The sequence below is a fragment of the Orcinus orca genome, chromosome 6 (genome assembly GCF_937001465.1).
Source record: "Orcinus orca chromosome 6, mOrcOrc1.1, whole genome shotgun sequence".
Classification (NCBI taxonomy): Eukaryota; Metazoa; Chordata; class Mammalia; order Artiodactyla; family Delphinidae; genus Orcinus; species Orcinus orca.
Window position 1 is genome coordinate 52,823,566 of NC_064564.1, and position 12,853 is coordinate 52,836,418.

At 43.1% G+C, this 12,853-nt stretch overlaps 1 protein-coding gene across 1 annotated transcript in view; it reads left to right on the forward strand.

Annotated features, from left to right (window-relative positions):
* The first annotated feature begins 1,338 nt into the window (after nt 1-1,338).
* Nucleotides 1,339-12,853, forward strand: part of SAXO1 (stabilizer of axonemal microtubules 1) — a 92,538-nt gene continuing 81,023 nt past the window's right edge. The window contains exon 1 of the mRNA XM_012535324.2: nt 1,339-1,580. Within this exon, the coding sequence (XP_012390778.2) occupies nt 1,534-1,580 (47 nt within the window). The 5' untranslated portion in view covers nt 1,339-1,533. The remainder of the gene's footprint in view (nt 1,581-12,853) is intronic.

Genomic DNA, 12,853 nt, shown 5'->3' on the forward strand with positions numbered 1-12,853 from the left:
CTTTCTCTGTAAAAAGTCATATAGTAAATATTTTAGCTTTTGTGGGCCAAGAGGCAAAATCAGGAATATTTCTACAAATTTTGTAGACACCGAAACTTGAATTTTATATGTTTCACGGGTCATGTATTATTCTTTTAACTTTTCTCAACCATTTAAAAATGTAAAAGAACATTGTTAGCTTGCTGGCCATACAAAGACAGGTGGCTGGCTGAATTTGGCCTGTTGCCAATACTTTGCTGAGCTCTATTCTAGAGCCGAACGTGGAAGAACAAAATACAAAAAACTCTGAATATTAAGTGTTCTGCAGTCTAAAATGCCTCTGACTTACTGACTCACTCCTTCACAAAAACTAATGGGAAGAGTGAGGAAGTGTGGGAAAGAAAAACAACCATAGGATTGTCAATACTTGAAGCTCCCATGTCCCACAATGGGGAAGTCATCGTGTTTAATTCCAAACCACCCATCCGAGCAGTGTCTCCTGAGTTTGCTTTGTGATTCAAATCACCTGGCTTCTTGTTGAAACTAGGGTCCCAGATGAGAGTTATTGATGCCAGTGGTTTCTAGGTAGGCTCTGTAGTGGTTCTCAGGGTCAGGTGAGCTGAAGAAACACTATAAGAGGGGAAGGCTGGTTATAGAGAGGGCAAAATAATCTCCCAAACTGTGCTTCTTAAAGTGTGGCCCCTGGCCTAGCGGCATCCGAGTGGCTCAGAACTTGCTAGGTCCACTGAATCCGAAACTCGGGGGTAGGGTGTGGCTATCTGGCTTTTATCAAGCCAGGTGATTCTGATGCACACGGAAACTTGAGGCCCACTGCCCCGGCTTCATTACTATCACCTGGGGCAGTGATTGAGCGCCCACTTGAGCAGTCAAGGCCGAGGCGCCCTGAAACTGCTTTGTTCTCAGAGTGCGAGGCCTGTGTGAAGAGCTGAAGGCATCGATTTCCACAAGGAAGATCTGGAAATGGATGCCTTTCTACACCAAGGGGCACCATGGATCCTAGAGATAGAAAATGCCACCCAGTGTGATGAAGGTGGGGTTTTCGGCCTTTTTGCCCAAGTGAGCAGGGCGTTTGCTGACTTGTGCACCCACGAGCTTTCCAAAGTCGTCACAGTCTTCGCTTTTCCCGAGGTTTCAACAAGGCCCAACGGGGGACCTTGGTCCTGGGCCTGCCAGGCAAGCCGCTGCAGGATTCCTGACCTCACAGGTGCACCCGTGGCCCCGGTGCCGTCACAGAGGCCCAGCGGGCCTGGGGCGGGCAGAGGCGGGGCCGGTGCGTGGAGGGGCCGGGGCGGTGCGTGCAGGGGGCGGTCTCCCGGGCCCGCGTGGTCCACGCTCTGTTCTGCCCCGGTGCAAGGCCGGCTCAGGGAAGGAAACGGAAGACCGGAGTTTACAAAAGGGTCACTTAAGTTTTCTCTGGAGTCAGTATTCAGGATATTTGCCAAGACCCAGGAGACTCGGCGCGCCCCCTGCGAGGCGGTCGGCGTCTCGGAGGCAGCGGCGTGGGATGCCCTGCGCCGGCCTCCAGGCCTGTGCATGGCCCCGATGAAGAGGAAGTGCATCTGCGACCTGTGCTCCTGCGGGTAAGGCGTCCGCGCCCGCGCCTAGGGCCCAGGAACCTGGAATTTCAGACTCTGAAAGCTAGGCTGAGCCCTGACCCTGAGCTTCGAGATCAGGCAGCACCACGGTGGGTGCGTCCACTTGTCGGCGGCCTCTTTTAGGCTGCTGCTAACTGTTGTTAGCAGTTAACGCGCCGCGTTGAATCAGCCCCGATGAACGTGGCTGTTCTCAGGCCTTCTCCGTTTTCCTTCTCGCCGAGAGCTGCGCGGACGTTGAAAATGAGCACAGACCCGCAGAGTTTGTGCTCCCCTCCCTGCAGCCTAGAGAGTGTCAGACAAGGATAGAAACCCCCCTGGCCAGGTTGGGCCAAGTCTTGCATCTTTTGTTGGTCTCCTTTTGGGGAAGAGGAATCCTTTCATGTAACTGAATTTCTCATTCAGAGAAATTCTTACTACTTAGGAGTGTAAGGTATTCTAAAACTCATGTCCACACTGGTATAGAGTTGAACAAGAATAAGGAAAGGAAATTATTTTTGCGCTCACTTGTCCTGGCCTTGCCAGGTGTCTCTCCTGACCATTGCCTTTATTAACCATGCTTGGGTGAAGCAGGTGGGTCCAGGGAGAAATCCCGGGTTTTAGTCAAAGTTCTGCCGCTGACTCCTTTCCTGTATCTCACAACGCCTGAGGTGCTTCTTTCACCTCCTTCTTAGGACATGTAAGAATTGCTGGGCTTGAGGACAGCACAGGAGCAACAGAAAAGAGGGGCGGCTCTGGGGTCAGCCCTCATGGGCTGTTGTTCATTGTGGGGTCTTGGGCAGGTAACTGAACTTCTCCGGGATTCTCTAAGTAGTCAATGAGATAATGTGTGTGAGACTCCTGCTAATGGGTTGTGCTTAAAATATCTTAGCATCTGGAAAGCTGCAAAAAACACTTGCTAACTTTGTTACGTGAATATTGAAAATGTCATCAGTAGTGGGGAGAATTAAAGGGAACTCTAGTAACTGGGTGAGAAATCTTACACATCTCTGGCGTCAGTGGGTGGTTCTCAACCGTGGCTGCCCCCTAGAGTCACCTGGGGAGCTTTAAAGTGATACTGGTTTCCCAGGCTGTTAAATCATCCTCTCTGAGGGTGGGCCCCACCAGCAGTCTTTCGGTGATTTCCCCATTTGCCAGGATTGGGAACCGCTGAACTAGATCACATAGAAGCATGGGTCCTGCTTTTTAAGGTTGGTTAGGGGGATCCAGAGCAGTGTTTTAATCTAGGGCTAATTTTCCACATACTGAGGCAAAACCTCTACGGCTCACCCTCTGCTGGTGCCCTTTACATACCCTCGTGTCTCTTCTTGAGGTATTGAGTTATTCAGGTAGGACTGGGGCTTAATTTGCTCCCTTGAGGACATTGGGATTGAAATATCTGATACAGTCTCCATCTTTGCCCAGTATGCATTCCAGTTAGGAAGCCAGGAATGCTCATTGAAGAGGTACAGAGGGTATGCAGTGAGAAGTCTCCGTCCTGTCCCTGTAGTAGGGGACGTTCCTTCTCTGTTTCTCCTTCCCCCATGAAAAGGGGCTGTTTCCCATTGGATGCAGAGTCTGTCCATGGGTCTCTTTCCTACCTACTCCTCTACTCTGATTTCAGTCAGGGGTCTCTGGTTTGACTCTCACACCCCTCAGCCTCTCTTCTCTTATTTCAGTCTCCTTTCACTTCTCAGAGTGCTTGTTGGTCCATCTGGTTATCTCATCAACCTCAACTTCAACAACCTTCAGATAGTCACCACGTTCCCTTTCTCCAGTATCTGTCCCATTAATGGTGCCTTCTATTGTCCATTTACCCTGGGTGTATTTATTTATTTTAAAATTAATTTTTATTGGAGTATAGTTGATTTACAATGTGTGTTAGTTTTAGGTATACGGCAAAGTGAATCAGTCATACATATATCCACTCTTTTTTAGATCCTATTCCCATATACGTCATTACAGAGTATTGAGTAGAGTTCCCTATACTATATAGTAGGTTCTTATTAGTTATCTATTTTATGTATAGTAGTGTGTATATGTCAATCCCAATCTCCCAATTTATCCCTCCCCTCCCCTTTCCCCCTTGGTAACCGTAAGTTTGTTTTCTACATCTGTGACTCTATTTCTGTTTTGTAAACAAGTTCATTTGTACCTTTTTTTGTTTAGATTCCACATATAAGTGATATCATATGATATTTGTCTTTCTCTGTCTGACCTACTTCACTCAGTATGACAATCTCTAGGTCCATCCATGTTGCTGCAAATGGCATTCTTTCATTCTTTTTTTATGGCTGAGTAATATTCCATTGTATATATGTACCACATGTTCTTTATCCATTCATCTGTCTATGGTTAGTTACATTTAGGTTGCTTCCATGTCCTGGTTTTTGTAAATAGTTCTGCAGTGAACACTGGGGTGCATGTATCTTTCCGAATTATGGTTTTCTCTGGATATATGCCCAGGATTGGGATTGCTGGACCATATGGTAGCTCTATTTTTAGTTTTTTAAGGAACCTCCATACTGTTCTCCATAGTGGTTGTACCAATTTACATTCCCACCAACAGTGTAAGAGGATTCCCTTTTTTCCACAGCTTCTCTAGCATTTACTGTTTGTAGACATTTAGATGATGGCCATTGTGACTGGCGTGAGGTGATAACTCATTGTAGTTTTAACAGTTTTTTTTTTTTTTTGGCTGCATTGGGTCCTCGTTGCTGCGCGCAGGCTTTCTCTTGTTGTGGCGAGTGGAGGCTACTCTTCATTGCGGTGCGCAGGCTTCTCATTGCAGTGGCTTCTCTTGTTGTGGAGCACAGGCTCTATGCACATGGGCTTCAGTAGTTGCAGCACGTGGGCTCAGTAGTTGTGGCATGTGGGCCCTAGAGCATGCAGGCTTCAGTAGTTGTGGCTTGTGGGCTCTAGAGTGCACACTCAGTAGTTGTGGTGCATGGGCTTAGTTGCCCCGCGGCACATGGGATCTTCCTGGACAAGGGATTGAACCCATGTCCCCTGCATTGGCAGGTGGATTCTTAACCACTGTGCCACCAGGGAAGTCCCCCTCATTGTAGTTTTGATTTGCATTTCTCTAATAATTACTGATGTTGAGCATCTTTTCACGTGCTTTTTGGCCATCTGTATGTCTTTTTTTGAGAAATGCCTGTCTAGATCTTTTGCCAATTTTTTTCAGTGGGTTGTTTGTTTTTTTGATGTTGAACTGCATGAGGTGTTTGTAAATTTTGGAGATTAATCCCTTGTCAGGATTAATTTGCAAATTTTTTTCTCATTCTGTGGGTTGTCTTTTTGTTTTGTTCATGATTTCTTTGCTGTGCAAAAGCTTTTGAGTTTAATTAGGTCCCATTTGTTTATTTTTGTTTTTATTTTTATTACTCTAGGAGGTGGATCAAAAAAGATCTTGCCACGATTTATGTCACAGTGTGTTCTGCCTATGTTTTCCTCTAAGAGTTTTATAGTTTCCGGTCTTACATTTAGGTCTTTAATTCATTTTGAGTTTATTTTTGTATATCATGTTAGAGACTGTTCTAATTTCATTCTTTTATGTGTAGCTGTCCAGTTTTCTCAGCATCACTTATTGAAGAGACTGTCTTTCTCCATTGTATATTCTTGCCTCCTTTGTCATAGACTAGGTTACCATAGGTATGTGAGTTTATCTCTGGATTTTCTATCCTGTTCCATTGATCTATATTTCTGTTTTAGTGCAAGTACCATACTGTCTTGATTACTGTAGCTTTGTAGTATTGTCTGAAGTCAGGGAGCCTGATTCTTCCAGGTCCATTTTTCTTTCTCAAGTTTGCTTTGGCTATTTGGAGTCTTTTGTGTTTTCATATAAATTGTAAATTTTTTTTTCTAATTCTGTGAAAAATGCTATTGGTAATTTGATAGGGATTGCATTGAATCTGTCAGTTACTTTGTGTAGTATAGTCATTTTGACAATATTCTTCCAATCCAAGAACATGGTCTGTCTCTCCATCTGTTTGTGTCATCTTCAGTTTCTTTCATCAGTATCTTATAGTTTTCTGAGTACAGGTCTTTGCCTCCTTAGGTAGGTTTATTCCTAGCTATTTTATTCTTTTTGATGTGATGATAAATGGGATTATTTCTTTAATTTCTCTTTCTTATCTTTCATTGTTAGTGTATAGGAATGCAAGAGAGTTCTGTGTATTAATTTTGTATCCTGCAATTTTACCAGATTCATTGATGAGCTCTAGTAGTTTTCTGGTAGCATCTTGAGGATTTTCTATGTATATTATCATGTCATCTGCAAACAGTGACAGTTTTACTTCTTATTTTCCAATTTGAATTCCTTTTATTTCCTTTTCTTCTCTGATTGCTATGGCTAGGACTTCCAAAACTATGTTGAATAAAAGTGGCTAGGTGGACATCCTTGTCTTTTTATCCTGGGTTTAAAAATTTGAATCATCTCTTATCCTCCACCATCCCCAGTATTCATATCATCTCCAAAGTCTCGAACCATCCTCTTTTGAAATCTATATTGGTTCCTTCCTTTTTATTCTCATTGTTCTCCCCTTGGGTCTCTAATTTTTATGTTTGGAAACTGGTCCTAATGTACCTTTCTAGTTCTCTCCATGACCCCCTTACATAAAACCACTCATACTGGATTGGGCTTCCTGGCATCCCCTAAGCAGACCTTGTGACCCTCCCCATCTCTTTTCCCCTACCCTTACTGCCCCTTTTCTAAAACGCTTGTGTCGCCTCCTCCTGTTGCATGATCTTTTAAGGCCCTGCATCTGTTGCCTATCTCAGTAATCGAGCCCCGTAGCTCCCCTTTGGAGAGGGACCCCATTTTCTGTTAATGGTTCTAGTTATCTGTCTGCATGCTTTCTCCCCTCTTTGTGTACTTGTGGAAAGCAGAGCTCATGTTTTCTATTTGTGTGTGTGTGCTGTATAATACTAACACACTGTTCTCCACAGAGCAGTCAAAACATATCCTTTTGAATAAATAGATGGATTTTGTTTGTCAAGGTGTTATACCGGAATGGATTAGGGAGCCTGGGTTTACAGCTGTGCTGTCCCGTAGGTTAGCCACTAGCAACATGTGGCAACTTCATCTAAACTGTTTGAAATTCAATAAAATATACTCAGTCACGTGTGTAGCCACATTCCAAACACTCAGTAGCTATGCATGTGCAGTGACTACTCTATTGCACAGTGCAAATAGGGAGCATTTCCATCATTGCAGAGTTACACTGGACAACCCTGACCTAGAGTCTCATTATTTGGAAGGCTTCCTTCTCACCCCCAATTAAATCTGCTTAGAAATGGGTTGGGAAGGAATGAGAGGAATTATATAGGTGTTCTCTAAGCTTTAGAAGTCGAAGATTTTTTACTTTGCCAGCCTGAGATTATGGGAAAAAGTGATGAGAAATCTGGAGGAAAAGTATGTGTGAAGATGAACACTACTGGTCAGAGGAGAGAGTGTTTCAGTGGGAGAGGGGAGCCTGGGGTTTCTGAGTGAGTCATTTGATTTCCCAGGGCTTCAGTTCCTCCAAGTTTTTAAAATCAGGAGACTTGTGGAGGCTCTTGGGACTGCCAGGGAGGGAAGGAAGCCCACATCTCTTTCTTCCTCTTCCACTGCATTTTCCTCCTGAGGCTTTGTTTGAGCAAATAGTTCTTTAATGTCCTTTCAAGTTTAATTTTTAAAAAAAATTTATTTATTTTTGGCTGCATTGGGTCTTTGTTGCTGCACACAGGCTTTCTCTAGTTGCGGCGAGCGGGGGCTACTCTTCGTTGTGGTGCGCGGGCTTTTTGTTGTGGTGGCTTCTCTTGTTGCGGTGGCTTCTTCTGTTGCGGAGCACGGGCTTGAGGCACACAGGCTCAGTAGTTGTGGTGCACGGGCTTAATTGCTCCGTGGCATGTGGGATCTTCCCAGACTAGGGCTTGAACCTGTGTCCCCTGCATTGGCAGGCAGATTATTAACCAGGGCACCACCAGGGAAGTCCTCAACTTTAACTTTGGAAGACTCTGTTCTTGTTACTGGGGAGGCTCAGGATGCACACGGATAGCTGGATAGGTAGCCGTCCTGTGTGGGAGCAGCTTGTCAGAGGCTCCAGGAATGGGCAGCGCTCTTGGAGCCAGTTCTTTCTTTTGGCCACAAGATGGCAGCCTTCTCCCAACCAAGTCTCACTGCTAGATCAGCCTAAAGGGAAAACAACACCTCGTTCTGGGTTTTTCTTCAGCGTAATTTTTTATAGATTTACCTTAAGTTTTATAGAATGAGCAATTAGAGTTTAGGGCCCAGCAGAGCTCAGGAAGTGGTATACCTTGAGAGTAGATCACAGATGACAAAGTGAAGGTGTTGCAAATATCTAAATCTGGAGATTCCAACCCCTCATAAAACTTTTTAATGAGCTTTGCAGGTTTTAAAAAACCAGGCGCATTTTCCTGAATTAAGCTCAAGGCTTTCCATCCACAGCAGCACTCCACTTGACAATCAAGATCTGGCGATCGGTATTATTACCATAAAGTGTTATACTCTCTTTTCAGTGCGATCAGTGCCAAGTAAGCAAAAATATTCATGAGTTGTAGAGATACAGTAATGGAACAGTTTAAAAGTTGTTTCTAACCATCCTATCACTTAATCATCTTGACACAACAGAGCTACACTGGGGGATTGGAGTGTTTGTAGTCACCCTACTTTTGTATATGAGAAAATAAGATCATCTGAATGTCCCCAGTACTTATTGTTACTGAAAAAAAGGCCACCTTTCACAGTTTTCAGTATTATACTACCTTACATTTCTGTAGTGTTTCGAAAATTTTCAAAGCACCTTCTTATACATTATTATCCTTCGGGATTTGCGGGGGTGGGGGGTGGTCCCTCAACATGGGGAGCATGGCTTAGCTTGGAAATTTGATTCCTTGATCTTAGCCTTCATTTTCCCTGGGGATGTTTTCTGTTTACTGAGCTGTTCTTGTCCCAGATTACTAAATTTGCAACTGGGGGTGGGGAGGAGGAGGGTTCTGGGGAGGGCTGTAGATAAAATAAATTGCTAATTAGCTTTTTTTTTTGTTTTTTAAATTTATTTGGCTGTGTCGGGTCTTCGTTGCTGTGCACAGGCTTTCTCTAGTGGCGAGGATTGCAGTGCACGCGGGCTTCTCATTGCGGTGGCCCCTCCCATTGCGGGGCACGGGCTCCAGGCATGCAGGCCTCAGTAGTTGAGGCATGCAGGCTTCAGTAGTTGTGGAGCACGGGCTCAGTTGCTCCGCGGCGTGTGGGATTCTCCCGGACCAGGGCTCAAACCCGTGTCCCCTGCATTGGCAGGCAGATTCTCAACCACCGAGCCACCAGGGAAGTCCTGCTTATTAGCTTTTTAAATCTGAAAGGGATCTTAGCAGTCTCTAGCTCTTCTTATTTTACAGATAAGGAGTTTGAAGCATTGAGGTTAATTTTAATATACAAGAACACATTTTGTTAAGCTTTAGGCACAATTAGATCAACAATTAAATTTTTTTCATCTTTTATTGTGTATCAGACTCTGCTAGATGTTACAATTCAGTCTATGATCTGTTTTCAAGTCACACTGGGCAATTTTTGAGCGTAGATTATAACGGAAAGGTTCCTGTCCATTTGAGAAATATTACCTGATGTAAAAAAAGAGGTGTAATTCTAAAAGCCTTTTAGTAAAGTAATATAAATAGCAAATGTCTCTCCTGAGATTAAGATGTAGTAACAGTACTTTTTCTGAAATTCTTGTAAAAAAAAATTGTGGTGAATCAAGGGATTGATACAGCTTACTTTTATATCTGATTATTTTATGGCTTGCAGTGCAGTGTTTTAAAGACTTTGTGCAATCTTGCAGGAAATTCCAGGACTGGGTAATGTATCATGAAATATTTATGTAGCATTGGTAGTATGTGCAGCATTTCATAAAAAAGGTAGTCCCATAGAGGACTTGCAAATTGTTGAAAAGGATGTGAATTTGGCCTTTTCACAGACCTTGGGGAGGAAGGTGATCTCAGGGGCAGCCATGTATCTGCAACTTAAATCAGTTATGTTAACCAGGGAGGAACTTGTTATTTTAATTTTGGAAAATATTTTCTTCACATCGATGGAAATTTCCTTAACCTTAGATTTTATTTTCTTAGAGTCTCTGTTATAAATTAAGAGGAAGGAAAAAAAATCGAGGAGTTGGTTTGATATTACATGTTTCAAGAAGAATTCTTGTTTTTAATTTAAATAAAATTGACTTCATAAATTCTGATTAAGAGAAAAAGACAAAGAACAGCTTTTAATAGATGCTTGCTGGTGACTTTTTATCTTTAACAGAATCCAGATAGAGAAGCCAGGACAAAAAAAAAAAATCTTTCACTTTAACACTGAATTATTTTTATTGTAGAACTTATGCACTTGAATGTTATATGCTCATCAAAAATAATGGTATTTTTGTGATATCAGAATTAATATTTGTTTGTATATACCCTTAATCTTGTAAAATGAGTATAAGTCAGTATACATAATTAGTCAAATTTCAGATATTAGGAAATTGCTGAGTACAGCTTAGTAGTAATTCAAATTAGTCGTTAAAATGATCTCCTCAGTCTTAGAGTTTCTAAGCAGATGAGTTTAGAGAACCCCACTCCAATTCCATTCTGTCCTGGGTAGTTTTAAACACCCTTCCATCCATCGATATTAAAATATCTTAGACTGGCCTTCAGGTGATAAAGTTCATTTGAGGAGATGACATGTCCCGTGGGGGGAAAGCATAGCTAAGCTACAAATGAACGAGATGAATACAATAAGTGACATAGGATTTCAGAGGTGGGACAGATCACTCTGGGAGGGGGTACTGTGCAAGCTATAGGAAGGGGAAATGATATGCTTGGGGTGGTCAGGAAAGTAAGCTCCAGGGTCAGGCTGCCTGGTTTTGAATCCTGGCTCTGCCGCTTTGTAACTGTGCAAGCTTGTGCAAGTTGAAAACAGGGGTAATAACTATACCTTAGCAGGCGGGGCAAGCTCTGAAGGAAAATGTTATGTTGGTGAGGGCTTGTCTCCACCAGCTGCAGGGGCCTGGGGGGCAGAGACATGGAGACATCACACCCACGTTGAGGGCTCAGGCCTGAAGCGGGGGATCATACCAGAAGCTCCATGGAGGCAGGTTGCACGGGGGCCCGTCCATGCCTCAGAATGTGAGCTCACGCAGCAAAGAGAGCCACTGACGGGTTGGAGCAGGCGAATAACAGATAAAGCACTCTTCTCCCCAGAAGAAGTACTTAAAGGAGCAGCATTTCCCTCTCTCGCTGTCTCTCTCTCTTCTCTTTTTCTGTTAAAATAGATGTCCAGTGTCTGAATCAGAGCGACGTTAAGCCTGTTATTCAGTTAGATCTCCAGAATGGATTTGTAGTTCGTTAATATTTTGTTTTAAATGTATAATCTCCACTCTATTCTTGGCATTTAAAAAAATTCAACAAATAATTTATTGATGAATTTAGTATGAGAGCCAGCTGAGTATAGGTGTTAGCACAGATCGTGAAGCCAGACCACCTGGGTTCAAATCCCAGCCTTTCCACTCGCCAGCTGTGTCTCGTTGACCCATCTTACAGCACAGTCTCCTGTGTGCCGCAGGGTCCTCATCTGTAAAATGCAGATGACAGCAGAGCCTACTTCATAGGGTTGTTGTGAGGCTTATGTCCTTATTAAGCAAACAGAACAATGCCTGGCGTCCATCGGAAGGCATAGATAAGTGTTACTATTTAAATATGAATAAGATGCCGGTCTGTGTTCTAGGTCATGAGGTTCTGGGAGGTGTGAACAAGATCTCTGCTCTCATGAAGAGCTTGCACTCTAGGGGAGAGTTAATTTTGTTTATTCACTGGTAGGTAGTGAAAAATGCTCTGAAGAGAATGAAAGCAGAGTGATGTGCTGAAGTGCTTGGGGACCTTGATTAAATGTGAAGGATATAGGGATGGTCTGCAAAGATTGAATCTGCTGTGGGCATCCTCACTGCATAGCATACTCTACCATTCTGTTCTGGAGTTTTCTTTACGGGCTCATTCAGAATAACTTTGAAGTATCTGTGATTGTTTCTCTAAAAGGAAACGACAGTGTTTCTAAATGGCTGTCAAGTTAACCACTTAGCCAGATATATCCATGTATTTTAGATATCCAGGATATCCAAAAGCCCCTCCTTCTTATGTTAACAAATTGAGTTGTAAGGTAAAGAACAAGTTAAATTTCTGCCTGTGCTGGTCAGTTACTTAGTTTAGAAACGTTACCATTTACGTGATTATTTTTAAAAATCAAAACTTTTCCTCTTAAACTACCATTTTCTCTTTCAAGTATATCTCAACTCTGTTCTCCAAATAAAGTCTACATAAATCTGTGAACAAGAGCTCAAGATGAAAAGCAAAGAATTGACTGAATCCCTTGTTTTGTATCCTGCTTCAAATGGGAGGGCAGTGGGTAGTGTTAAGGAAAGAATTTGGGACAGTGAGTCAGAATGTCTGCATTCTAGTCCTGGTTTTGATTAATGATAAAGTTTGTGAACTTGTTCAGGTCCTTTAACATCTCTGGGCTTCTAAAAATCAGTGATCATCAGTTTTGTTTTTTGATAATAGTATTGTTAAAGAACAAATAGTATTTTTTTTTTAATAAATTCATTTAATTTTATTTTTGGCTGCTTTGGGTCTTCGTTGCTGTGCACAGGCTTCCTCTAGTTGCGGTGAGCGGGGGCTACTCTTCGTTGTGGTGCACGGGCTTCTCATTGCGGTGGCTTCTCTTGTTGCGGAGCACAGGCTCTAGCTGCACAGGCTTCAGTAGTTGTGGCTCGTGGGCTCTAGAGCTCAGGCTCAGTAGTTGTGGCGGACGGGCTTAGTTGCTCCGTGGCATGTGGGATCTTCCAGGACCAGGGCTCAAACCCATGTCCTCTGCATTGGCAGGCGGATTCTTAACTACTGCGCCACCAGGGAAGCCCAGTATTTGTTTTTTAATAATGGGGTATCTCATTGTGGCTTTGCTTTGCATTTGCCTGATGATTTGTGATGTTGAGCATTTTTTTCCATATATCTGTGTCTATTCAAGTCCTAGGCCCATTTTGAAATCAAGTTATTCTTTTTGCTATTGAGTTATATGAGTTCCTTAGGTATTTTGGAAGTTACCCCTTATTGGATATATATTTTCTCCCATTCTGTGTACCTTTTCACACTGTTGGTGGGAATGCAAAGTGGTGCAGCCATTATGGAAAACAGTATGGTGGGTTCCTCAAAAAAGCAAGAATAGAGCTACCATATGATCCAGCAGTCCCAGT